The sequence below is a fragment of the Chamaea fasciata genome, unplaced genomic scaffold, assembly GCF_029207755.1.
Source record: "Chamaea fasciata isolate MVZ Bird 193981 ecotype frontalis unplaced genomic scaffold, bChaFas1.0.hap1 SCAF_4, whole genome shotgun sequence".
NCBI lineage: Eukaryota > Metazoa > Chordata > Aves > Passeriformes > Sylviidae > Chamaea > Chamaea fasciata.
Window position 1 is genome coordinate 70,985,174 of NW_027094089.1, and position 23,848 is coordinate 71,009,021.

At 39.8% G+C, this 23,848-nt stretch overlaps 1 protein-coding gene across 3 annotated transcripts; it reads left to right on the plus strand.

The window, feature by feature from the left end:
* Positions 1-568: 568 nt before the first annotated feature.
* Positions 569-23,611, plus strand: PRRC1 (proline rich coiled-coil 1). Of its 3 annotated transcripts, none has more exons than XM_066181926.1 (9): positions 569-722; positions 6,811-6,929; positions 9,876-10,259; positions 11,385-11,542; positions 13,741-13,843; positions 16,859-17,022; positions 18,504-18,607; positions 20,073-20,175; positions 22,107-23,611. In XM_066181926.1, exons 2-9 carry the CDS (start codon positions 6,833-6,835, stop codon positions 22,314-22,316), a joined length of 1,323 nt encoding a protein of 440 aa, XP_066038023.1. In that variant the 5' UTR covers positions 569-722; positions 6,811-6,832; the 3' UTR covers positions 22,317-23,611. The 3 variants fall into 3 exon arrangements, with proteins under 3 accessions (XP_066038023.1, XP_066038024.1, XP_066038025.1); XM_066181927.1 differs by lacking the exon at positions 569-722 and adding an exon at positions 795-948; XM_066181928.1 differs by lacking the exon at positions 569-722 and adding an exon at positions 967-1,142.
* The last annotated feature ends 237 nt before the right edge of the window (positions 23,612-23,848 follow it).

Genomic DNA, 23,848 nt, shown 5'->3' on the forward strand with positions numbered 1-23,848 from the left:
ACTGCTTGTGTTGACGGTGCTAGTGGTGCCCAGGCGGCAGGAAGGCCAATGGCCCCTGGGCTGTCCCAGACATGGTGTGGCTGCAGGAGCAGGACAGTGACTGTCCCTGTGCTGGCACTGCTGAGGGGCCACCTCGAGTGCTATGTCCACTTCAGGGCCCCTCACAACAGGGAATTGAAGGGCTGGAGCGTGTCCAGAGAAGGGAATGGAGCTGGGCAAGGGTCTGGAGCACCAGGAGCAGCTGAGGGAGCTGGTCACAGCCTGAATTCCCTAACTTCAGAGGCCACTCCCAACCTAATTCACTCTGTGAACACAAATCACGTCAAGCAAGACATTGTTCAAATCCCTACAAACGGAGATCTACACAAGGTGCCCGAACGCTTATTAAGGCTGTGGTCTTGAGGCTGAGATTTAAAGGTACGATATAATTCAGCCCCCCATCCCCCCACAGCCACGCCCTCACACCGCCAACGTGGCACTGCCGATTTCCCACCCCCGCTGCCGCCATTATACGCGTGCGGAGCGAACCAAGCAGTGACACCCCCCCCCCCCCCCCGGGGCCGTTGGATCCGGCCGTGAGAGACGTGGCATGGCGCGGCGGCGGCGGCGCGGAGGATGCTGGGAGTTGTAGTCCGAGGTGGAGCCGGCCGCGGCCTCTTTTTCTGCATCCCTCGGACGGGAAAGGCCGAGAAGAAACAGCACGGGACCGGGGATCGGGCTCGGTGAGGGCGCTTTTGGCGGCGGAAGGAGGCGTCGCGTTGTGACCCGTCGTGGCCGGTAGCGGGGAGGAGCGGCCGGAGGGTTGGGCCGGGCGGTGCCGGGGCCCGGAGCGGCTGCGGGAGTTGCCCGGCTCGCTCCTCGTGTTCTGACCTGGCGCGTCCTTGCAGGGCTGCGGGGGCCTTTGCGCTCCCAGTGCTGCCAGCGCCACGCTCCCAGGCTCACTGTGAGGTGAGGGTCGGGGAGCAGCACTGCGCGGAATTCCTGGTGCGATTTTTCCTGGTGCTTCGCTGGGTCGCCGCTGCCGTCCGACTCCCTTCTCCGGCCGGCTTTCCTCCTGCGTGCAGAGTCTGGGTGCCGGCTTGTTCGGAGCCTCGGGGCACCGAATTCCAGCCCTGCAGCGAGGAATGGGAGGGTTGGTCTTGGTAAAATGCCTGCGGTTTTATTCTCACCCCCGGGAATCTATTAATGCCGGATAAAAATGGTGCTTCAGGAGCTTTACTGTAGTGTTTCTGGAGGCATAATTTGGTCTTTATGTGATTTATTTGGTTTTGTTCTCACATGAATAAAATGGCATTACTTCTTTTGGAAGAACACCTCTGAAAATACTGGAGCTGTTGCATCACATCCTGGGATATCCATACCCTGGAAAAACGATGAGCGCAGGTTGTTGGAATGGGCTGGGTCCGGCTGTTTCTGTGGTGGTGTTCCTTCATGGCATTGCTGGATGGTGTTAATGCGGTTCAAGATCAGTAGTTCTCCCGCTGCGGCCGTGACTGGTGTGTGGTGTTCAGTGAGGGATTTTGTGACGCTGAAATATTTGATAGCAAAGCGGGGGTGGGGGGTGGGGGGGGTTGGTCTGCTGCAAATCCTGAGAGTTGGCAATGGCGTGAAAATGTGTGTAATGAAATAACTGGAATTCTGATGATTCTGATAAGGTCAGGCAGCCTTTGGAAAAATGGAATTTGCTAGGCTCACGGTGCCTGTAGACTCTGTCTGCACTAGTGACAAGAGAAGGCCAACAGCCCTCCCTGTCATGCCTGGTGTTTCCAGCTGTCCTGCTCTGTGTTAGTTCTTACACACGCTGGTGAAAAGGCTTGTTTGGTCTTGCTTTGTGGGGTTTTTCTTAAGATGAAAAGATTATGAAGGTGATGTGGTTAGCATAAGTGATGAATATAGAATCACACAATGGTTTGGGTCGGAAGGGGCCTTAAAGATCATTTTGTTCCACCTTGTGCCATGGGCAGGGACACTTTCCAGTATCCCAGGTTGCTCCAAGCCCTGTCCAACCTGGCTTTGGACACTTCCAGGGATCCAGGGACAGCCACAGCTTCTCTGCGCAACCTGTGCCAGGGCCACCCCACCCTCACAGTCAAGGATTTGTTCCTAATATCTGACCCTGTTTTATTTTGAATATTTTCCACTACTGATAATTCAATAAATCAGTTTGTGCATTAAGCTATACTGCAAAACATGTGAACTAGCACACTGCACAGTTACTTCATTTGTGGATTTTCTAGCTCATGTCACTTCTTTGAAGTGCCCATGATAACTTGGGGGAAGCACAACTTAAACAGAGCCCCAGACTAAGGAGTGCTCAGTACTATTCACCCGGGACAGTCAGCTTCATTATGCATGGGAGGAAAGTTGGCTGATCTTCAGTTTCCTACTCTTAAGCCTTCACAATGAAAAGTTGTCTGCCACCTCAGTTTCAAGTCAAGGTCACATACAGGTGCATTGTTTGAGGTTTGACATCAGTAAAGAGCCCAAAGTCTCAGAAAACGGGTATAGGAGAGTTCTGGGGGTTTGGTTTGTTGGGGTTTTGTGTTGTTTTTTTCCTCTCCTGATGACATCTCTTTAAGACTTCGGACTTTGGAACAAGTTATTCAACAGCAAGTGATTAAATTGACGTTCTCTCTGTGCACTTTATTTGGCTTCATTGAGATTTCGTGTGTCCTTTGGGACCTGCCTGCATTTTCCAGACCAGAGGCTGAAGGAGGTTTTATCCCGTAGTGCTCTGCCTTTCTAGAGTGGAAAAAAACCCCAAAAAACCCCAGAACCCATGAGGGTCTTTTCAGATGAAAGTTTTAAATATACTCAGGGTCCCCTTCTGGTCTGGTTTCATTTTTTGAAGAGCATTGTCATTTGTTTGGTGTTTGCTGCACCTTATTCTAGACATTTGCCAGCGTGTGCTTAGCCACGAGCAGTGTCTGCAGCAAAACGTAATTGAAAGTTATGCCTACTGTGATTAAAGTCAAAAAGTGTAGTGGCATTTCAATTAAGTGTTCCAGCGTAGTGGTTATGTTTCATTTTAGGCTCTATTTAGAGAGCAGTTTCCTCTTTTAGCGTGCTTAAATATATTGTAGTTTCTTTTTGTGGGTTCCTGGATTGGGGTTTTTATTTGGTTTGCGTTTGTTTGGGGTTTTTGCTTTTTTTTTATTAGCAGGAGCGCATACTGAAATAGAAGAAGGGATCAATTAAAGATGAAAATAAACCTCATTATAAACTCTGAAGTACAGCTGATTCTAGATAATGTGTTCTTATCCACATGAAGTTTGCTAATCTCCGTTTGTAGGTAATCTTATTAGCTGTGAATTTCTGTCTTTTAGAGTAATAAACTGAAGAATGCTTTTGAAGTGTGGTTAAGTCGTTAAGATGATTGCAAAATATTAGCACAAATGTAATTGCTTTCCATTAAACTAAAGTGAAAAAATGAATAATTTGCCAGGTAAGCCTTCTGGTCTTTAAATCAAATTATTTACTTCCTGCTTTTAGCACAAGCCCTGTTAAAAACTTCAGTCATTTTTAGCCTGGTTTTCCATTCCAGATACAGCCTAATTCCCTAGTTTGGGAATTAGATCGATGGCTGAGATTTGGTGTTACGTTAATGAATGAAGTTCAGCTGGTGACAATCAGTAGAAATAGTTCTGGAGACAGACTTTCTGGGTGTACTGTATTTTCTTTGTGTAAAATGAGGAATTTAGTATCATCCCTGTGGTGTCTTCATTGTACTGAAAAGGGGTGTTTTTTTAACCAAATAATTGATCAAACAAAATTCATGCTTCTACTTCCTAGAGGGTTTGAGTTAAGGATGACTGATGACCGGAAATACGTTTGTTCTGAAATTCTCTTTTCCATATCCCTACTTTTTTATTTCCATATAAATCCATGATTTTCTTCTAGCAAGACGTGGCATTATTAAATTTGCAGTTTCGGTCACAAATCACTAGATGGCAGTACTGATTTTGTTTTCACTTAATTCCGTGTGCTTCACTTCCCTGTCTCTGGGTTTCTCCTTTGCCCTTTCAGTTTAGTAAATCAAAATGTTCTAGTTTGCAGGAAGGCATGAAAGTCACTTCCTTAAGAAGTTAGGCTGAGTTTCCAGGTGGTCCCTATTGCAAATTATGTGTTTGTGGCTTGGATTATGAAGAGTTATTACTGCAGCTTTTGGGTTTTTTCTCAAATCATTGAAAAGACAGCCCAGTTCTGCACCCAACAGTCATTAGGGACTTGTAGGCTGATCCTACTGGGAAACTTTTTCCCTGCATATCCCCTGAGGGAAGCTGGGAACCCCCACTGGAATCTTTGTGGAGGACTGAACACTGCTAATGGGTTTCTTGGGTCCTTTTTCCATGGTTTTCTCCTTCCACCCATACCTCATGCAGAACTGGTTTTGCATAGGTCAGTTATGTTCATAAATATCCTGTAGGATCATTTTAATAATCTGTGATGCTGGATTATTTTGACACTGTGAGTTATTAACTCATTTAGTTACCCATTGTACTTTCTGCTTTCCTTTTGCCTATTCCCATACCTGGTATTTACCCTTATTTTTTTTTCTTTAAATTATTTACTTTTTTCATAAGGCAGTACCTGCTAACCACAACTGGATCATGTTGAAAAATCAGTGTACAGAAAGCTGTTGTTTGCAGGCTCCATATTAGTCAAGACATTGTTTAAGTCAGTTCCATATGGGATTTTTGTCAGATTAAGCAACTGACTCGATTTTTTTCACATTTCGGATTACTCTTTCTGTTCTTAATCCTTCTTGTTGCGAAGTTAACGGCAAGAAACACCTTCAGAGTTATTTATATTTCTACTAATTCCTAACTTTCCAGATGTGAGGTGGCTTTTGGGGGGCTTGCCCCTTCTCCCTCCCCCCAGCACCACCACTGTAATAGGTTTCTGAAACTTTGAAAAATCCTTGCACAGAGTTTTTGGAAAACTGCTCTGTGGAACTTTGCCAGTCATTCTCGATGGCCACAGAATTTATTTTAAGTAGTGAGCACCTGTCAGCAGCTTTTAATCATGGCATTAGGTGAAATCAAGCAGCAGGTTGGAAGGGCCTTGAAAAAATGTTTCTAGGTTTTTGGTCAGTGAATACTGTAATTGCAGAATGGAAAATTCTTTCGTGGTTTGCTGTGTATAACTGGAAGAATAACTTAAGAAGTACCTCTGAGCAGAGGAATGTAAACTCCTGTAGATTGATTAAAAGACAAAAACCCGAAATTGCAAATTCTTGCTCGTTGTAAAGTTCAATGGAAGACTGCATTTCTTTTTTATGAGATGATGAGTTGTACTTTGCAAGGACAGTCTGTTCCCCACCAGACACTTACTGACCCTTTCATCCCATCTGAAGAGAAGCCTTTAAGTGAACTGGAGATGCTCAGAACCCAAAATCCATCTGTCTAAGAATTTCTTGAAGAGTGGTCAACATAAACCAGGTTTACTTGCGTTCCATGGCTGGGCTGAAGCATTTTATCCTGAATCATGTAATGCAAATCATACTGATTTCTCAGAGGCTCTGTGGCTTCTCCTGGGTGATTTTGATGTTTTCATTTGTTGTTGAAACTCTTAGGGCACTTGTCAAGACTGACATCAATGTCCTGCTGTCTGGATTTTTCAGTTTGGTACTACAAGTAATTTTTCCTTCGTGTTAAACTAAGACTTGTGTGTACCTTTGAAAAACTATGAGAAAATGAGGAATTTTTACTTTTGTTTTTAAAACAGAGGAAAGCCCCTGCATTTTTGTAAGTGGAGCTCTTTTTTATATACATGTGAATACTTTTATTCAACGTACTGTCTAAGCCTTTTCCTCTGTGGATTCTGAAAGCGAATAAGCTGGCAGTCCTCAATAGCTACTGATGTAATGGATATGGTGGAAAATGTTTCGATCCTGTTTATATTTATATATATAATTTCTTTCTACAAGAGTTGTATTTCAGTAAAAGTTGCTTAAGGACTGCTACCTCAGGGAGTGGTACAGGTAGTTTGCCAGACTGTGAGGAATTGGGACTTTTTTAAGCTGCTGCTGCACTGAAGCGTGAAAATCCCCTGGTGTTCATGAAGATCTTAATTTTTCCACTTTTCTTCTTCTAAGACCTCTTACGTGAATTGAATTTCGTTAAATAAGCATATAGGTTAATGTTTTTAGAAGTAGTGTATTTTAAGGGTTTATTCAAATATGTCAAAAGATTCTTCTAGCCTTCAAAATAAAAACTAAACCCTTCAATTACTTCCACTTGTGTTAACATCACCAGAAAAGTGTGGTATATGGATTTTACAGGAATTGGCTATACTGGAAAACTTGGTGTGAATTAATGTCAGTATAATTTTAATCCTGCTGGAAGTAATTGGTCCTGGTTTGCATTACTACAGCTCAACAGTGCAGCAAAATTGAACCCTGTGGCTGTGTTTTTCTTGCAAAGGGATATGTATGGACTTTGTGATGTGTAATTACTCCTCTATTGCTACTCTTCTGAGTACCACCACTAAGTATGTTTTGGAAGCAATAGCTGGGAGGCACAGTAAGGTTTTTAGAAAGAATCTTGGAGTTTGGGGCATGATCACAGTGCTAAAAATGAGGAGAAGATACAGGAAAAGGGGGACACACTGCGTAATTTTGCGCTTGAGATAAGACAGTGGTTTTCCTTTTTTTTTTTCTTTTTTTTTTTTTTTCCTAGAGTTGGCATTTGAATTACCTGCTCTTTTCAGGAATATAAATAATTGAGTTATGGCCTTTGCATTCTAATTTAAAATCTTTTCCCTTGTTTCTCAAGATGCCCTTTATATGTATATTTTTTTTTTTCTCAGAGCTTTTTGTAGCTGAAGGAAGATGATGGAAGAGAGTGGGATAGAGACAACTCCACCTGGCACACCCCCTCCAACCACAGCAGGGGAGGCTGTTGCTGCTGCTACACCTGTGACATTAGGTACAGAAACCTTTATTCATGTCTTTTGAAGCGCTACAAAACCAGTTGCAATCAGCATAATTGCAGTTCTCTTCTCCAGGCTAATTGGAAGGATTTAAATTGTTTCTTAGTCATGGAAGTGGGCTCCTTATCTGTAATACATCTGATATCACACAGAATATTTTAAACATGTCTTTTATTCTTGAAATTATTTTAGGAAGTGACGTGGATGCACTTGTATTTTTGAAGAATGCAGGCCAGGGAAATAATACCTTCCACTACAGTCTACACTTAGATAAGCAGCATAGAAGGGAGTTAAAATACATTTACAGTCCTCTAGGGGATAGTGGTAAACCTGAATAATCACCTGTGCTTTAATACTGATAGAATTCCAGAATGGTCTGGGTGGGAAAGGACCTTAAAGATCATTTTGTTCCACTCCTGCCATGGGCAGGGACACTTTCTACTATCCCAGGCTGCTCCAAGCCCTAATGTCCTGCTTAGCCTTGGGCACTGCCAGGGATCCAGGGGCAGCCACAGCTTCTCTGGGCACCCTGTGCTAGGGCCTCCCCACCCTCCCAGGGAACAATTCCTCCTAATATCTGTCCTAAATCTGCCCTCATCCAGTTTAAAGCCGTTCCTCCTGTCCTGTCACTCCGCCTCCTTGTAAAAAGTTCCCTCCACCTCTCTTGTAGCCCCTTTAGGTACTGCAAGGTGCTCTAAGGTCTGACTTACGGGTGGTAATCAGAGCACTTTTTCTGATTTTTTCAAGATTCTGAACACCATATTTGAATACCAGATACTGAACTTTTTGGCCCATGTGGTATTGTTCAGTCAGATTTGTGCAGTCTCTGTTACCAGATGCTGGAGGAGGAATCTGCTGAGAAGATCTGCCCACAACATAAAACGAGTTCTATAATAAAAGCAATTTTTTGAATTAAAACTGTGGAAATGTAACCTCTGATGGAGCAGTTGCTTTAACTAGGATAAAAATGGATTCTGGAGTAGGCTTGCAGAGATGTTACCACACATGAAATGTACTCACTGCCTCATTCATACACAAGCAAAGAAACCAGAGCTAGAAGTGCATGAAGTGCTACAGGATGTCATCAGTTAAGTTAATTCTATAAAACTGGTTTTTAAATAGTACATTTTTTGGCAGGATTTTCTACTTAGATAGGGAGTAACCATGAAAGGTTTTGTTGTTGTTTTTTTTAATATGACACAGAGGTTTGCTAGCCACCAGTGGTAAGGTCTGTAAAAGAGTTGTTGAAATTAATGTGGACGTGAATTTTATTTCCAACAAAAAGTCTCAGATTTGGTGATACTTTCTTTGGTGACAAGGGGCTGTCAGCAGGGTAGTACCTAGCTGATATTTTCAAAAAAATATGCACTCATAATTTGTTCCATCCAGGTAGAGGTGACATTTCAACAAGGAGTGTTACAGGAAGTACTTTTGTAGGAAAGTCATGTTTTTGTGAAACCATTTCCAAAACTGGTATTTGGAAATAACTTCCACCATTATTCATTCCTGCAGCCAAAACCAATGCAAGTGTTGCATAAAAACTGTCAGATCTGTAAGCATCAACTTGCAAAGAGAATTCACTGACCTGTGTAGGCATCTGTCAAACAGTTTCCCTGGGACTTGAACATGCTTGTTAAAAACACAAAAATGCAGCTCGTTCATCTTGCAGAGGTAATTGATAGACAACAGGGAAGATAAAGATTTGCCAGCTAAATTTCAAGGAGAACTTTCTCATGGTTTATGGGTGGGAGTGGAAAATGAATAGCATGGTACAGCAAGCACAGCCAAGGAGCCAAGGATCCTCCATGTGGATCTCTGTGAGGTATTCTTTCCATCCCTTAAACCCAAGCATCAGAATAGTCTGAATGTAGAACCAGACCTTTAAATTCCTGCATCCCGAGGTGTTAAACCAAGATATAAAAATTACTGAGGTTTCTTCAGTTGCTCAGGTCACCCTAAAAAGTTATTACCAGTGATTGTATTATGTTGTTTGTTAACCATGATTAATGAACTATATTATTATATTGATAGTATATTATGAAAACAATTTCTCGTTGAAACAGAGAAAGTTTCGTACTCTTCAGAATTTCTTTCATTTTTTAAAATTTGTCTTTATCTCATAATATTTAATTTTTTGCACTATACATAACCTGGTACAGTGGTGCATGTAAACAATATATAAATAAATTTTACATGGGGAAATGGATGCTCAGTTTTATTTTTTTACTGCCAGGTGTGTGTGACCAAGTTTGGAGACCATGGCATTAGTGTGATTTATGTATCATTTGATGATGGTGTTTAGGCTGAGGCCAGTGAGATGCTTAAGCTGGTTTAGCATGTTACTGCAAAATGGCAATTTCTGCTTTTCTGACTTAATTTCCTGGCTAAATTTGGTTATAGACAGGAAAATTGGCTTATCCAAAGATCAGCTGAGACAGGGGAAGTAGAGGGGTCACAAAGATGAGTGCCAGAGAAGAGAAGGCTGCCTTATGTTTAGTCCATTTTACAGTGCCATACCTCTGAAACAGCTCCCACCCTCCCGGATAGTAGGAGTGTGTGTTTTATTCCTGAAGACAAGAACTTCCTGCATCATCAGTTGATGCAGCTGTCACTCAGGAATAACAGAGCTAGGTAGAAATTTCTGAGGCAGGTTTCAGCTCCTGTAAACTCAGTAGTCAAAAGTTGACTTGTCTATTAAGGCTAATGACAAGAAGGGTGATGCAGGAAGAGGTGTGTCTTAGGAGATACTGTCACCAAGGAACAAGTGCCATTGGTGCTGAAGACTCAAGCAGAAGTTTCAAATTCTCTTTGAATGAAAAAAAACCCTGACTAGTTCAAAAATTATTCGTGAAATGTCTGAACAATTATATATAATCGAATTTTTGTGGTTAAGGCTTCTAAAATGCTTTTTTCTCTCTTTTTTTTTCCTCTTGTGTTTGTAGCTTTGTCCAGCCCCCTTGCCACGCCAAGCATCCCATCTTCTCCTGCCTACTCACCACCCTTGCCAGCTGGAGTGTCCCCAGTTCCTCCTGCCATGACGACCTCAGCCTCTCTTCCACTTGTGCTTTCTGCAACCGTTTCTACAATTGCACCACCCCAAAGCCCTGTCCCACCTCCTGCTGCCACTGCAGCTTTTAGCACCCCTGTGTCCCAGTTCTCTGCTCCTCCTTTGAGCTCTGCTGCTGGCCCTGCTCTTCCTGCACCTCCCACTGGTCCCCCCATTTCAGGGTTTTCCATGTCTTCCACCTACGATATCACCAGAGGTCATGCTGGCCGAGCACCTCAGAGCCCACTGATGCCTTCATTTTCTGCACCTCCAGTCACAGGTAATTCTTCATTTGCTTTCCTGTTCGTGGGATAGGATGGGGGAATCTCCTGTGTGGCTGCTTAATTCTTCTGGGTATACTTATTAGTTGTACTCAGAAGAAGGGATAACAGCCTTTAAAATACACTCATGGTCCAGGACAGAGTCCACTTTAAGTTCTGGCATTCAGGTTCACAGGAAAATCTTTGTTACCTTGCACAGCAAAGCCCAGCTGAACAGCTTTTCTTTATCTCAGAGAGCCACCTTCAACCATTTTATTTCCCCAGAATGACAGTCGCAGACTGTGAACTCACAATTTTCAGCGTTTTGTTCGGAAAAACTGTCTCTTAACAAGCTGTCTGTCACATAGCACCAGCTTCTGTTTTCTTTTTTGCAGCCACTAAATTTGCACTGGGATAGCTAAAAATACATACCTTCCATGCAGGCAGTTGCTGTGGTTGCTGAACTGATGTCATTTTCAGCTTGTGGAATGGAAACTTGGTTCTTCAGCTGCAGTTGGGCCAAACTTTTATTGTTACTGGTGATATCTCTTTTAAGTAGTCTGTATCAGGAAAGTGTCTGAAGAGATCAGTTGTGCAATATGAAATAAAAATAACTCTCCATTAAGGCTAGTGTTGGAAAATCTGTTAAAATAAGCTTGAATAATGGGGCAAAGGGTCTGACTTTATTTTTCTAGTGCTTTAGTTTCTTTTGTTTTTCTTTAAAATATGTAATGCTTCCTGCTTTTTCTGCTATTATTGATTTCCAACACTTCCTGTTAAAAAAAATTGCTTTTCCTATTGTATGAGAACATTCCTATAACTTTGTTCAGAGACTGACACCTATCCCTCTCTTTACCGAGAGTTATTATGAAAATTTGAATACAGTAAAAAAACCAGCTTTTAAATTAGCGTGATAAGAAAAATAATAATTGTTTAACTTTGTACATAATGTGCAGGCAATCTCAATTTTGTTAACAGATATGGTTGCATTCAATAGATCTACTAGACTTTAACAAGCAGAATTCAAGAAGTGAGGTGAATTAGCCTGGAATTGTTCTATTCTTCCTGCTGTTTTCCTGTTAAACAGTTGCATGTTTCTTCTAGATAACAAATTAAACACTTGTGCTCTATCTTTCCTCTTACAGGTGTTTTGTCAGATCCCATTATCCAACAGACAACTTTCTCGTCATCTTTGTCTCCTGGGACTGGTTCTGCAATCACTTTCCCTGAGGAGCATGAAGACCCCAGAGTATCTACTGCCCAGAGTAGAGCACCTGCTGGAGGACTCTGGGGGTTTATAAAGGTATGGGGTTTGTCTGTTACCTTCATGAGGAGTTACCAATTTGTACTGACTGTAGGAAGACATGTTGCACTCTTTAAGTGTATGCTACTATAAGTCATGTATTTTTTCCAGTCGCACGTGCAAGGTGGCTGTTTTTAATAGTGGTGTTTGCTGAAATTATGCTTGTACTTTTTCACTGTAGAAGAGAGAGGGCACTGTACAAATACAGGTGTTCTAGATTAATTTTTATTCCTGTGATGGGAAGTTGTGATAGAACCTGTTACATATGGATATGTTCTTAAACCAGATGAAATTCTAGAGCCCTTTCAGACCTGAAAGATATTTTCTACTTCATAAAGACTGTATGCAGAAAAAGTCTGTTTACCTTACCTGAATGCTTTGCATATCCCATTTATAACTTCCTAGTTAACTGAGTCTGATTCCTGTGGGAATGCTTGATCTGTAACAATCAAATTGTATTTTGTCTTATTTCAGGGACAGACAAACTACATGTTTTTTTCAGTCATAAAGAGATGTCTAAGGTACTTTGTAAGATTAGTCTACTAGAAGGCATGGAATGTATAGTGCAGAGCACAGATACTCCTTGTGATGCCATCTAATCAGACAGAGGAAATAAGCAGCAGCATCAACTAGTAGAATTTCATTAGCCTGTAGTCTTTCTGTAAGAGATGCTACATTTAAGTAGCATCATGAAGATTGTGGAAAAAAGATCTGAGGGCTGTACATCAACACTGAGCTGTCTTCAACAGCAGTGCCACATTCTGTCCCATCCCACACTGAATGTGAAAAAAGAATAAAGATTTTTGTCCCAGTGCACTTGAAGAATTTTGGTTTTCAATCCCTTTGAAGCATGAAAACATGGAGAAAAAGTTACGTGTGACATTGCAGACTGAGCCCTCCATTACTCCAGTGATACAGTCTTAAAGAGGAAGATTAATTCTCCATCAGTACAGTGGGAGCAGGGTGGTCATGCTGCCATTTTCAGGGAGAAATGTCTTCTCATGATTAGAAAAGCGTATTTTCTTTCTTCTTTTAAGTAACAGTGTTTTCCTTTCAGTTGTGATATTCCTCCTAATACTTACAGTAGGTGGCAGTGTTCTAGAAGAGAACGTTGTACTTGTAGTATGATTCTGTAGCCCTTTTTAGCGTACTAGAGCTCTCAATTGCAAATTAATTGAAAAGCCAAGCTCATCCACATTTTAGGGCTGTCAATAGGATCCAGAAGGTGTCCTGTTTCTGTTCATGGAGGACGTCTGTATTACTGACTCCAGTAATAAAGATTTTGGTTGAAGTATCATGCATTCCATGTGCTCTGTGTATTCTGTAACCACTTCCTGAGAATTACTTAAGTGAAAGAATGAGGAATCGTTAATTATACTGAAACAGTCAAGTTTGTGATGTACGTAAGCCCACATCAGTGTCTGTGCTTTTTAAAGATGAGCCAGAATCTAGGGCATGCAGTGGTAATTTTTACAGAAATGCATCCTCAAGTTCCTGTTGAAGAGCTCACACAGTAGTTTCCACAGTTATCTTTATTTCTGTTGTTGAAGTAATTTGATACAAGCTCTTTCCGCTGGTGGTATTAAGAAATCATAAGCCTTCCTTTCTGATTTCTTTCAGGCTCAATAATATTGGAAACAACAACAATCTAAAGTTGATAAATTAACGGTCTGGAATCAAACAGGACTGTTTCAGTTTCTCCAGTCATTTAAAGATGCCTGAGCAGTCCCTTTGCAGTTCCAAGAGTGATTTCCACATAATTGTTGCAATAACTTAATGTTTTGAATTGGTATAAAAATATGGATTATTTCACTGTGTTTGTGCTATGCAGATGAACATATAAAGACATCTTCCACAGGCAGAGGCAGTCTCAGTGTTCAGGAACCATCTGTATAATGACTTTATGTTAGTTAGGCAGCCAGGATGCTAATTGGAGAAGCCCTGCCTGGCTTTGCAAGATGATGGGGCTGTCTCTGCATTAATGAGGAAGGTAATTTTTAAACTTGAGGTTGTAACAGAAAAGCCATGCACTAATGGTCATATCCTGCACTGTTTGTGCTCAGTAATGCACAATAAATGTTACAGAACAGCTTCATTTTGGTTGGGGTTTTTTTTTTTAACTGTAACATTTTGAATTTCTTGAGGAAAGGAAAAAAAATTCCAGAAGATAATATGGAAATGTGTTTGCTTAAATTTAGGGTGTTGCTGAGAATCCCATGGTGAAGTCTGTTCTTGATAAGACCAAGCATTCAGTGGAGACCATGATCACAACGCTGGATCCTGGCATGGTTCCATATATCAGTAAGTGTTTATGGTAATCCATCCAGTATTGCTTGTAAAATGCTAGAGAAACTACTGCAATAGGACGCTACTTTTACACTTGAAGTGTAAAAGCATTTCAGTTACTGCTTGAAAATTAATAGGAAGGAAAAGCTTTGTGTTACTCAGCATTTTTTTTTTTTACTGAAGGACACTGCATGTCACATATAGCTGACCTGAGAGTAAAAGGAAGCAAAAGGCACCATTTGTCCAGGGTGTTGGTTTGGTTTGGCGTGATTTTTTTCCCCTAGCAGCCTGATAAGCAGCCCTCCCTCCTAGGTGTGCCAGTACCAACCTTGCTCTGCTTATGAAAAGAGCTGGTCAGGAAACAGCTAAGACTGAGAAGAAACCATTAAGATGATTTTTTTTATTATTTTGTTTTCCTGAGATTTTTTTTTTTCACCTGAACCTATTAGGTGACCCAGCTAACTACTACTGCACTTTTGTTCTAGTGCAGAGGACAGGGGAAGATGAACTAATTATTGAGCAGTAGTTCATTTTATTACATTTTAGGGAAAATTTCCCAGCAGCCGTATAGTGAGGAGATAGTGGGAATAAAACCAGTAGGCCAGCGAGCAGTGCCTTCTAAGGTATTTGAGAAGAGTTGCAGGATGCAGTCCAAAGCTACAGTGAATATTGGTTATGCACAATTTGGTAAAGAGTATTTAAGGTTTCTATGGCAGTCTATTGACTTTTAGAAGTCCCTTTTTAGAAACAGGATCTGTTGGTATCCTGGATAGTTTGACTCAGTGTTTATAGACAGAACAACTGTATCTGGAGGAGGAAGTAATTCTAATAAACTGCTTTGTCTGTAGGATTTAGGTTAAGTAAACTAAGTCAATGGTTACCTCAAAGCTCTCTAAAGTCCTGTGTGAAAAGGAAGCATCTGTATATATCTTGGCCATTTATGTACTGTACTGGTTTTGTAGTTGCAGGTTGTGAAAATGGGGGAGAGGTTTGTAAACTTAGCCTTGTACTTCCTTGTGGAAATGTATTCTACACAAATTGTGTCCTCAACAATAATGCCACTTCTCTCTGCTCTCCCTCCATTACTGCAATGCCAAAGGAATTTCGTGTTCCTTGTGCCAAAACCTGAAATTACCAAAGCTTCTGGATGAGATGGATGAATTTTTTTTTTCTTCTCATCTGAGCAAATAGTATTTCTGTAATCTGTTTCTTGAAAAGAGCTGAACTGTTTCCATTGGCACATTGTGAAAATGTCATCAGAGCTGCACTCCTGGAACAGACAGTTTCTCTCTAGATAGAAAATGGTCACCTCCTAAGCATAAACAACAGTGCTTTTACAATAGCAGACAACAGAGAATATTAAATTAAATATGGAACTGTCATTTTAGTTTATAATGCACAAAGTAAATGAAATTTCACAGTCAGGTGTCAGAGCTTAACTTGATGTAACAGTTCTGCCTCTGAATTTGCCAGGGTGCATTTAGTTCTTTCATTTTAGGCTTCCATTTTACTAGATTTTGTCACAAATGGTTTCTTTTAACCCATGTAATATCTTTGTTTCAGTTCTGTAGTATCTCTGATGAAAAAAGATGCATTTGATATTTGATGATCCATAATACAGAAGAATATATTCTGTATTCTGCAACCAAACATGAGGCACAGTTGCCATTCTTAAAATTGTTAGGCAGTAATTTACTAGGTATGTTATGGATTAGCTTTTAGTTTCATTAAAAGCTTTTCAACAGTATTTCTGTTCCTAAGCAGTCAGGCAAGGCTAACTTCAGTAAAAGCCTGCAGTCGATTTTAAGCAGTTGTTTACTTATGTTAAATTGGTTTATATCAAGAAGGAATCAATGAAGAAGTATACTCTCAATTACTTTTAGGCCAGTAGTTGCACAGTTTAAAACAATCGCTTCAAGTTCAGTGATCTGTACACCTAATTCCATTCAGCAAAGCAATTGATAAATAAAATTATAAAACATTACCCTAAACCCCCAAATTAGTAGGTTTTACTACTATTCTAGCCTATCTGGTGATTATTCATAAAAATAAGATGATTCCTGTAACTGAGGTCTGCTGAGTAATACAAGCCAAAACATTAAATTTTTTTTCATTATAAGTTAAGTTTTGTGTTTACCCTTATCAGTGGGGGAAATTTTCTTGAATCAGGGTAAATACTGCAAACTCTGTAAGCTCGTGTGGTTGATGCAGTTTACTTAGGCAGCTTTCTCTGATGTCATAATCCACCTTTGAGACAAGATTCAGCTGTTCTTGAGAAAGGTGCTCACAATAGGGATGGGTTTTATGATGTGTTTCTACACAATAAAAGTGATCCAGCTGTGATAGACAGATGGGAGGGGTGATTGAGTCGTCTTTAGTTGTTTTAGATTTCTTTTAATTCATTAAATGTTTTGTTTCATTCTGAAAAAGTTTAGTGAAAGTTCCTGCTTCTTTATGGAGATACAGCCCTATGGAAAATGTTGGAACTGTGTACAAGTTCCACAGATATTTAACATCTAAAAAGAGCAGTACAATTATACTGAAATTCACGTTTCAAGGACAACTAAAAAGTAATGAGAGCCTTTCTTTTAAATCTTGTGTAATTTGGCAGCTGTTCACTGGATTTTATGACCTGCATCAGCATTCTTGGTGCCATTTGTAAGAGTTTGCAGTATTCCTTGGTGCTTCACAGAACACCAGAACATCCTTGGAAATGGATATCTCGAGTTATTTTCCTAAATCTTTGTGAATTCTCATATTGAATGAGTTGTATGATTTTTTTTTTGGATGCTGAACCTGAAAGTAGGTGAGTTCCTGTTGCGTGTCTTTCATCCTTGTGTCCCTTAGTTAACTTAGTTCCTAAGTTAAATGACTTCTGCTTCATGGAAGAACTATTGTCCAGTGCATGAGAAATAAAAAAGCAGCTGGAGAAGGTGTAGAACTGTATTTGAAATATCCAGCAGTGGGAAGGAGGAATGTTCCGAGCATGGATGTATTTTTTACAGACAATTTTACAAAATTATTTTGCAGGAACTGGTGGAGAGCTGGACATAGTGGTTACTTCTAATAAAGAGGTGAAAGTTGCAGCAATTCGGGATGCCTTTCAAGAAGTCTTTGGGATGGCTGTAGTGACTGGAGAGGCTGCACAGTCCAACATTGCGCCCCAGCCTGTGGGCTATGCTGCTGGCTTAAAAGTAAGTTGATGTATAGTAGTAGCGAAGAGAAATTCACCCAGAAGGATCTCATTTTCGGTAAAGCAGAGATCAGTTTCTGGGATAGGTCAACATTTTCTTTGGGAGTTTTTTGGTCTTCTTTGTTGTTGTTTGTTTGGGTGGGGTTTTCTGTTTTTGTTTGGTTTATTGTTTTGTTTTTGTTTGTTTTTGTTTGTTTGTTGTTTTGTTTGCTTTGTTTTGCTAATTTTTTGGAGGGGTTGTTTTTTGGGGGGTTTTGAGGTGGTTTGGGGGGGTTTTTTTGCTTAGTTGGTTTTGTTATTTTGTGGGGTTTAGAGGTTTGGGGTTTTTTGTCTTTTTTTTGTCTCAGTTTGGATTATTAGATCATTTTAAAGCACTCTCTTTGAGAAAATGTTGAGGTTTTCTTCAAACACATTTACAGCAAGTGAAGAGTATTTATGTCAGTGTATTATGCCATTTATGTCAATTTCCTTATACTGTCATTGATTGCCATTACATCTTGCTATAAATTTTAAATTGTAAATTGTGTTATTACTGTGGTTTTAAAGTATATAAGCATTTTTTGAATAGTCTGTTACCATGTTGGAAATGTTAGAAATTAAAAGAGATTCTCTGAGAGTGATTTTTCTCCTTAGTGATTCTGTAGATCAAAGACAGTTTGATCAACACTTGATCTTCCTGAACAGATCTGTGTTCTCTTTGAAAAATAAGAATTCACTGTGCCGGCTTGCAAACTGCTGTGTCACCCCAGAGGAAGGCTTAGCAAAGGCTGTTTCACCAGTTCTCGACAATAAATCTTGAAAATCCTGAAATTAGCTGTTTCAAATTCTGTTTACTAAATATAAGCAAAAATTCATGAAAAAGGAAGCCTTTCCTCCTAACTGTTGTGGCAGTGTTTGCAGAGGAGTAAAGCCTTTCCTCATAGCAGTGTATTTATTATCTGATGCAATTTTATATTGAGATAAAGGAGAATAATGTGCATCTTCCTTTACTTTTTAAGCTTCTGCACCATGTTGTATATTTCTGTTAAAACTTCAGAGGAGTAACAGTTTTCAGGGAAATAATTCCTATGTGTTAGTTGGATATGTACCACAACAAATGGATTCTTTCCCTTGCTCTTACAAAGTTGGTCCAAAGCTCTTAAAGACTCTAAACCTAAGAAGCCCTATATTGTAAAAATGCCAAAGTAACACAAATATACACTGATGCTTTAACTGATTGTTAAAACTCTTCCAGGTTAGGTATTCTTTTCATACTACCATGGGTAGTTTTTTTGGAATGTAAAAAACTTATGAATAATTAATTAGCTTTGTCATAGGTGTTGTTGCTGTTTGGGATTCCTGGCAATTCACTAGTTTGGGTTGTTGGTTTTTCCTGTTGAGTCATTTTGAAAAGTGTGTTCATGGTTCTTTTGGGGTGGATCTGCAAGCATTGCACTAAGCTGTGGTTCAGGACTTTGTCTAACAGGTTGTGTTGCTGCTCAGGGAGCCCAGGAGAGGATAGACAGCCTGCGCCGGATGGGAGTCATCCACGAGAAGCAGCCTGCTGTGTCAGTGGAAAACTTCATTGAGGAGCTGCTTCCTGACAAGTGAGAACCTTGAATTTATTCCAGGGTGATGAGGACACATTTGGAATATTCCTTGTTGACTCAAAGCCTTTGTAAGGTGCTGGACAGGGAAGGAGAGGATTAAACAGGAGAGGAGAAGTATTTTGGCAGGCTTGGTTTTGCTGATGTTCAGCTTTCTGTCCAGGCATCTTGAGACCTTAATATCAAAAAACCCTTGTCAGGTTTTTGTAGATTCACAATGTGAAAACCAGTCATGTGAACTGAAAAAATTAAGGAGCTGTAAAGTTCTAAATTTGGCTAATAGTTTGTGGACTGTTGTGTGCCTTCTGCCTTCTCTCTCTGAGATTGTATCAAAAGAGATATTGGGAGATATTCTGGCCTTTAGAATTATATGGTTTTATCAAATAATGTATTTTCTGTTTTCCTTTCACTGAGAATGTACTTACTGCATCTAACTTGTGCTGCCTAGACATAAAAACGGTGTTTCAAAATGCATTGCAACTTGATTTTGTAACATGTTGTTTGATGGCAGTTCTTGAAGCAGCTTTATTCTTAAATTCCAAAACATTAGGGACAATGCTGTGTTTTTCTTAATGCAAACTGAAATAGTTTTCTTCTACTGGTTGCCATGCTTGTGCATGTCCAAAGGAGAGGAGTATCAAGGAATCATCCACGACTACCAATGACATATGTCATAATTACTCCTCTGTGAAAGGTCAGTAAAACATCTAAATCAGACTAGTGGAAGCAAATACTAAACAAAAATTAAAACTCTTCCTACTTCTATTTACTTTAGAAAATTCCTCATGCATATTGCACTAAAAATACTAAATGTAAAAATAGCCCAAAATGAGAGTACCTGTAAAAAAAAAAGAAAAATAAAGAAAAAAAAAGCCCGTCACATGCATAAAAATGCAAACATTAGAAGACAAGAAAATACCAGTAACTTTGTTACTGATTAGAAGCAAGTTATATTGAACCACCAGGCTTTCTCAGCAGTCTTTAATAGCTGCCAGTCAAAGTGTTCCAGTGCTGTATTCCCTGCTAAAAAAATGATGGAAGTGCTTCCTCCTGTCTGGCTCCACTAAACTGTTACCATGAAGCTTATGTGGCCCAGACAGGCACAAATGTTTCTCTGAATAAATCATTTAAATGGTTGTTAAACCATTAGACTTTGGAAAAAGTTGTCTGAATGTAGAACGTGAACAATAAATAGAAAGTTTTCTTAAAAATTGTTAGGGAGGTTTATGAGAATGAATGAGAAATATTCTTTGAAAGATTGAATGAAAACTGCAGCAGAATAACTATGGCCAAGTGATTATGTCTGCCCACACACCTGCCCCCCCACTTTCTTTTTTTCTTTGATTTGTAAGTTTCATGTAATTTGTATTTCTGTGTATTTTATGTATTTTACATGCATACATATGCACTATGATGAGAGATAGATGGATAGATGAAATAAAAAAAAACTTGCACATCACTGCAGGTGGTTTGACATTGGATGTCTGATAATTGAGGATCCAATTCATGGAATTCACCTGGAAGCATTCACTCAAGCAACACCAGTGCCTTTACAGTATGTTCAGCAGGTGAGTTTCCAGTTTTCTTACCAATGAATAGCTGAGACTTAAGACTGAAGTTTTAATTTTAGTTATGATGTCAGTTCTTATTGGAAGTTACTACACTTAAAATGTTTTCATTTGTGAAATGAAGATAAAAAATATTTTTGCGTCATGTTTATGAATTAGTCTTTAGACATTCATAGTAAAGCTTTTCTTAGTCAGGAATCTCATTCTGCAGTATCTGTCATTCTGGAGCACAAGTTTCACTCTCCTTTTTAAGAAGAAATGCTAACCAAGCAGACAGTTTGCTGTACTTTCTGAAAACTCATTCCTAAAAACAAAAGATTCCCATTTTTCAGATTAATGCTTGGACTTGAGTCCCCTATAAACACATAGAGTCCCACCTAAAAGATAAGGCTGATTTAAAATGTGCTATTCTGACAAGGATGTAAAATTCTGAAATCAAAAGATTTAAATCTTGGAAACACTGTGGTTTGTTTGATGGGAAATAATGGGACGAACTGCACTAGTGTGCAGTTCTGAAATACCACCAAAAAAAGATTTTGTGAGGTGGTTTGTTTTTCTTTGGGCATAGACTGGGAATTACTCCAGTCACTGCATGCTTCATGACAGCATATATGAGTCATGCTTTAGTTAACTCTAGTCTAGAAATTCTTTTAAAATAAATGTTTCCATGAAGAATTTATAACCAAAACTGTTTGGAGTTTGATCCTCAGATGTTGTTTTGGGTGAGCAAATAGCAACTTTGGGACTTTTTTCAGTAGCACTAATTTCAATAAGGTGAACATTTGTGGGATTGGTCTTAGTTCTTATTTTCTTGAGTTCCTATGGCTTTGAAAGTTGATGAGTAGCAAAAGGAGAAATATGGCTCTGTCTCTCTGGTTTTACAAAATGCATTCCAAAAACCATGGAGAAAGACAGAAAAAATCCTTGAAGGCCTTATGCCAACCTAAACTATTCTGCATAGTTTAAAAAACTTATATATGCTGTTATTGTTGCAAGACAGGAGTTTTAGGAAGGCTGGAATACACTGATGAACTTGATCTGCACTGGACACAGACCAACCCAAATTAAAATCTTTATGAAGAAGGATGCCCAGGATGAATTCCAGACCAGAGAAATGCCATGATATTTACCCCTGTGTTCCCCTTCTGGTTTCAGTTGCAGACTAGGGGAAGGGCTACAGATGTAATTTATCTGGACTTCTTTGAAGTCTTGGACATGAATGGGAGATGGATTTGATGGGTGGACTATTCAGGGGAAAAGGAGTTGGTTAGATGGTCATGGTCAATGGCTCAGTGTCCTTCCTGATAGACATCACTGACCAGTGGGATCCCTCAGGGGAGCCCTATTGGACCAGTGTGGTTTAATATCTTCATTAATGACACGGACACAGGGATCAGGGCACCCTCAGCAGGTTTGCAGGTGACACCAAACTGAGGGTGCAATGACACATCCAAGAGATGGGGCCATCCACAGAGACATGGACAAGATTGAGAAATGGATCCATGGGAATCTCATGAGGTTTAACATAGCAAGTGCTGGTGCTGCCCCTGGATCAGAGTAGCTGCAGGATCAGTCCAGTCTGGGGATGAACGGATATTATATAAATATATATTTTTACTAATTCCATCTGTTGGCTGTTTTAGAAGACAAAACCGCTTCATGTTAATGGTAGTATGTCTTCGCTCTCTTAAGTATCCTGTTTTAATTTATACTCTTCAGATGTTGCTTGGATCATGATACCTAAAGATCCAAAAATTGGCTGGGCAAATTATGGGGCAGGCTGAAATTTGATTCTCACATCCTTTAATTTGCCATGTAGGTCTGTTGTTACAAGAATGATTCCTTGCACAAGTTGGTTAAAGTTGAAGACAGAAGCAAATCTACTAATTCCAAACTGTTACAGTAATCACTTCTCACATCTTTACACACAGGCCAAGAGTCTCACCCCTCAGGACTACAGCCTGAGGTGGTCAGGGCTGCTGGTGACGGTGGGCGAGGTGCTAGAGAAGAGTGTGCTGAATGTGAACAGGACAGACTGGCACGCAGTGTTCACGGGCATGTCCCGCCGGCAGATGATCTACAGCGCGGCTAAGGCCCTGGCAGGGATGTACAAACAGCAGCTGCCACCCAGGACCGTGTGACAATAGTGACACCCTCACACCAGGAATGCTGGGTTTGATTCTAGGATCGAAGTAAAAGCCGTGTGTTCCTATTCTCAGCAACACAGATTTATAATTTTAACTCCAAACCATTTCTACTTCTTGAGAAGTGAAGGTGATTCCCAGGAGTTGAAATGAGCAATTGCCATTTTTAGCTAACATGTGATTTCCAGTATGATTCGTAAAACAAACATGTATTTATGACTGGTACAGCAGCATTGCAGTTTTTTAACTGGAATGTATTGTGGTGTGACACCTTACCAGGCATTTGCTGAGATAGTATTCTTTCTAAAGGGGATATTTGTTTAGCTATTTCTATTATATTAGTAATATAAGCATGTATGTTATATATGCATTTCAGTCCAGAGAGTCTGCCTTCTGTATTACATGTGGGTTTTGGGGCATGTGTTTAGGGGATACTTAACACGTCATTGTGTTGGTGTCTGTATATAGTTCTCAGGAGTGATGCCAAGTAGTCTCTACAGCATGTAACAGCTGCTGAAGAAAAGCACAAATCCATGCCCTGTTAGTTAAAGTCATTGCTAAATAATTCCAAATTCTTATTTTCTATGCTGCATCTTACTGCTTTTTATGTTACAGTAATTAAATTCATTGCCGGCTGAAGAACCACAGACAAAATTTCAAGTCACTTCAGTGGGTTTTAGATCAGGTACTGCACACCCCACATGGAATCATCTCAACAGTTTCAATAACGTGATTTACTCCAGTGCTTCCAGACTTCATCTGTTATATGTAATTATGTGATTTTTTTTCTCTGTAGTTACAGTTGTCAGTAATTTGATTATGGAAAATGGTGATGTGTGTATCACTTGCTTTGCTATTTTGCCTGCCCCATAATTTTCTAAACATTTCTAAGTCTAAGAGCTTCCATGATGTCATGAGCTCACTGTTTCTCCTATAAGTTTTCAGTAGTGTCTGATTTTTTTGTTGCTATAAATATCCTTCATCCATGCTCACAGAATCTTAAATCTTTACTTAGAAATATGGAAGTAATTGTGAAGAAAATATTTTGGTAATAATACTTTTTTAAGAAACAAAGAATAAACAAATACTTTCTGTTTGCCTTAAAGAAGCAGTTTTTCAGCTTTTATGGCTTTACCTTTCTTAGATGCTTTCCAAGAACATTTTGTATACAATATACTGTTGAGCCAGCTCATATTTGTACCCAGTGGAAGCCTATTTCCATGTAATATATTTGGCCTTAATTGGCTTACTCTGTAAAGCAGTTGAATAAATGTTTTCTCTGGAGAATTGCATCTATTTTAAAGGCTTGGTTTTTATTCCAGATGGTGAACATCTTTATTGAAATTGTATTTGCATGGTCAGTTTGCAGATTTGTCACATACTAAACCAGCAAACAATCCAGCTCTCAGTCTTGAGGTCCCTCATTGAGACTGCTTCTTTCTGTGTAAATCAAAAGGGTCATACAGAGAGTTTTCTTTGTTGTTATGCAGTAAAGGCATCTGTGCATTTACTGTAATTTCAGTTTGCAG

Excerpts from the sequence above, each read along its gene's own strand:
- PRRC1 (XM_066181926.1), top strand. The coding sequence starts at position 6,833 with ATGATGGAAGAGAGTGGGATAGAGACAACTCCACCTGGCACACCCCCT. Across the intron at positions 17,023-18,503 it reads GCTATGCTGCTGGCTTAAAA|GGAGCCCAGGAGAGGATAGA; the intron begins GTAAGTTGATGT and ends GTTGCTGCTCAG. Across the intron at positions 18,608-20,072 it reads GAGGAGCTGCTTCCTGACAA|GTGGTTTGACATTGGATGTC; the intron begins GTGAGAACCTTG and ends ACATCACTGCAG.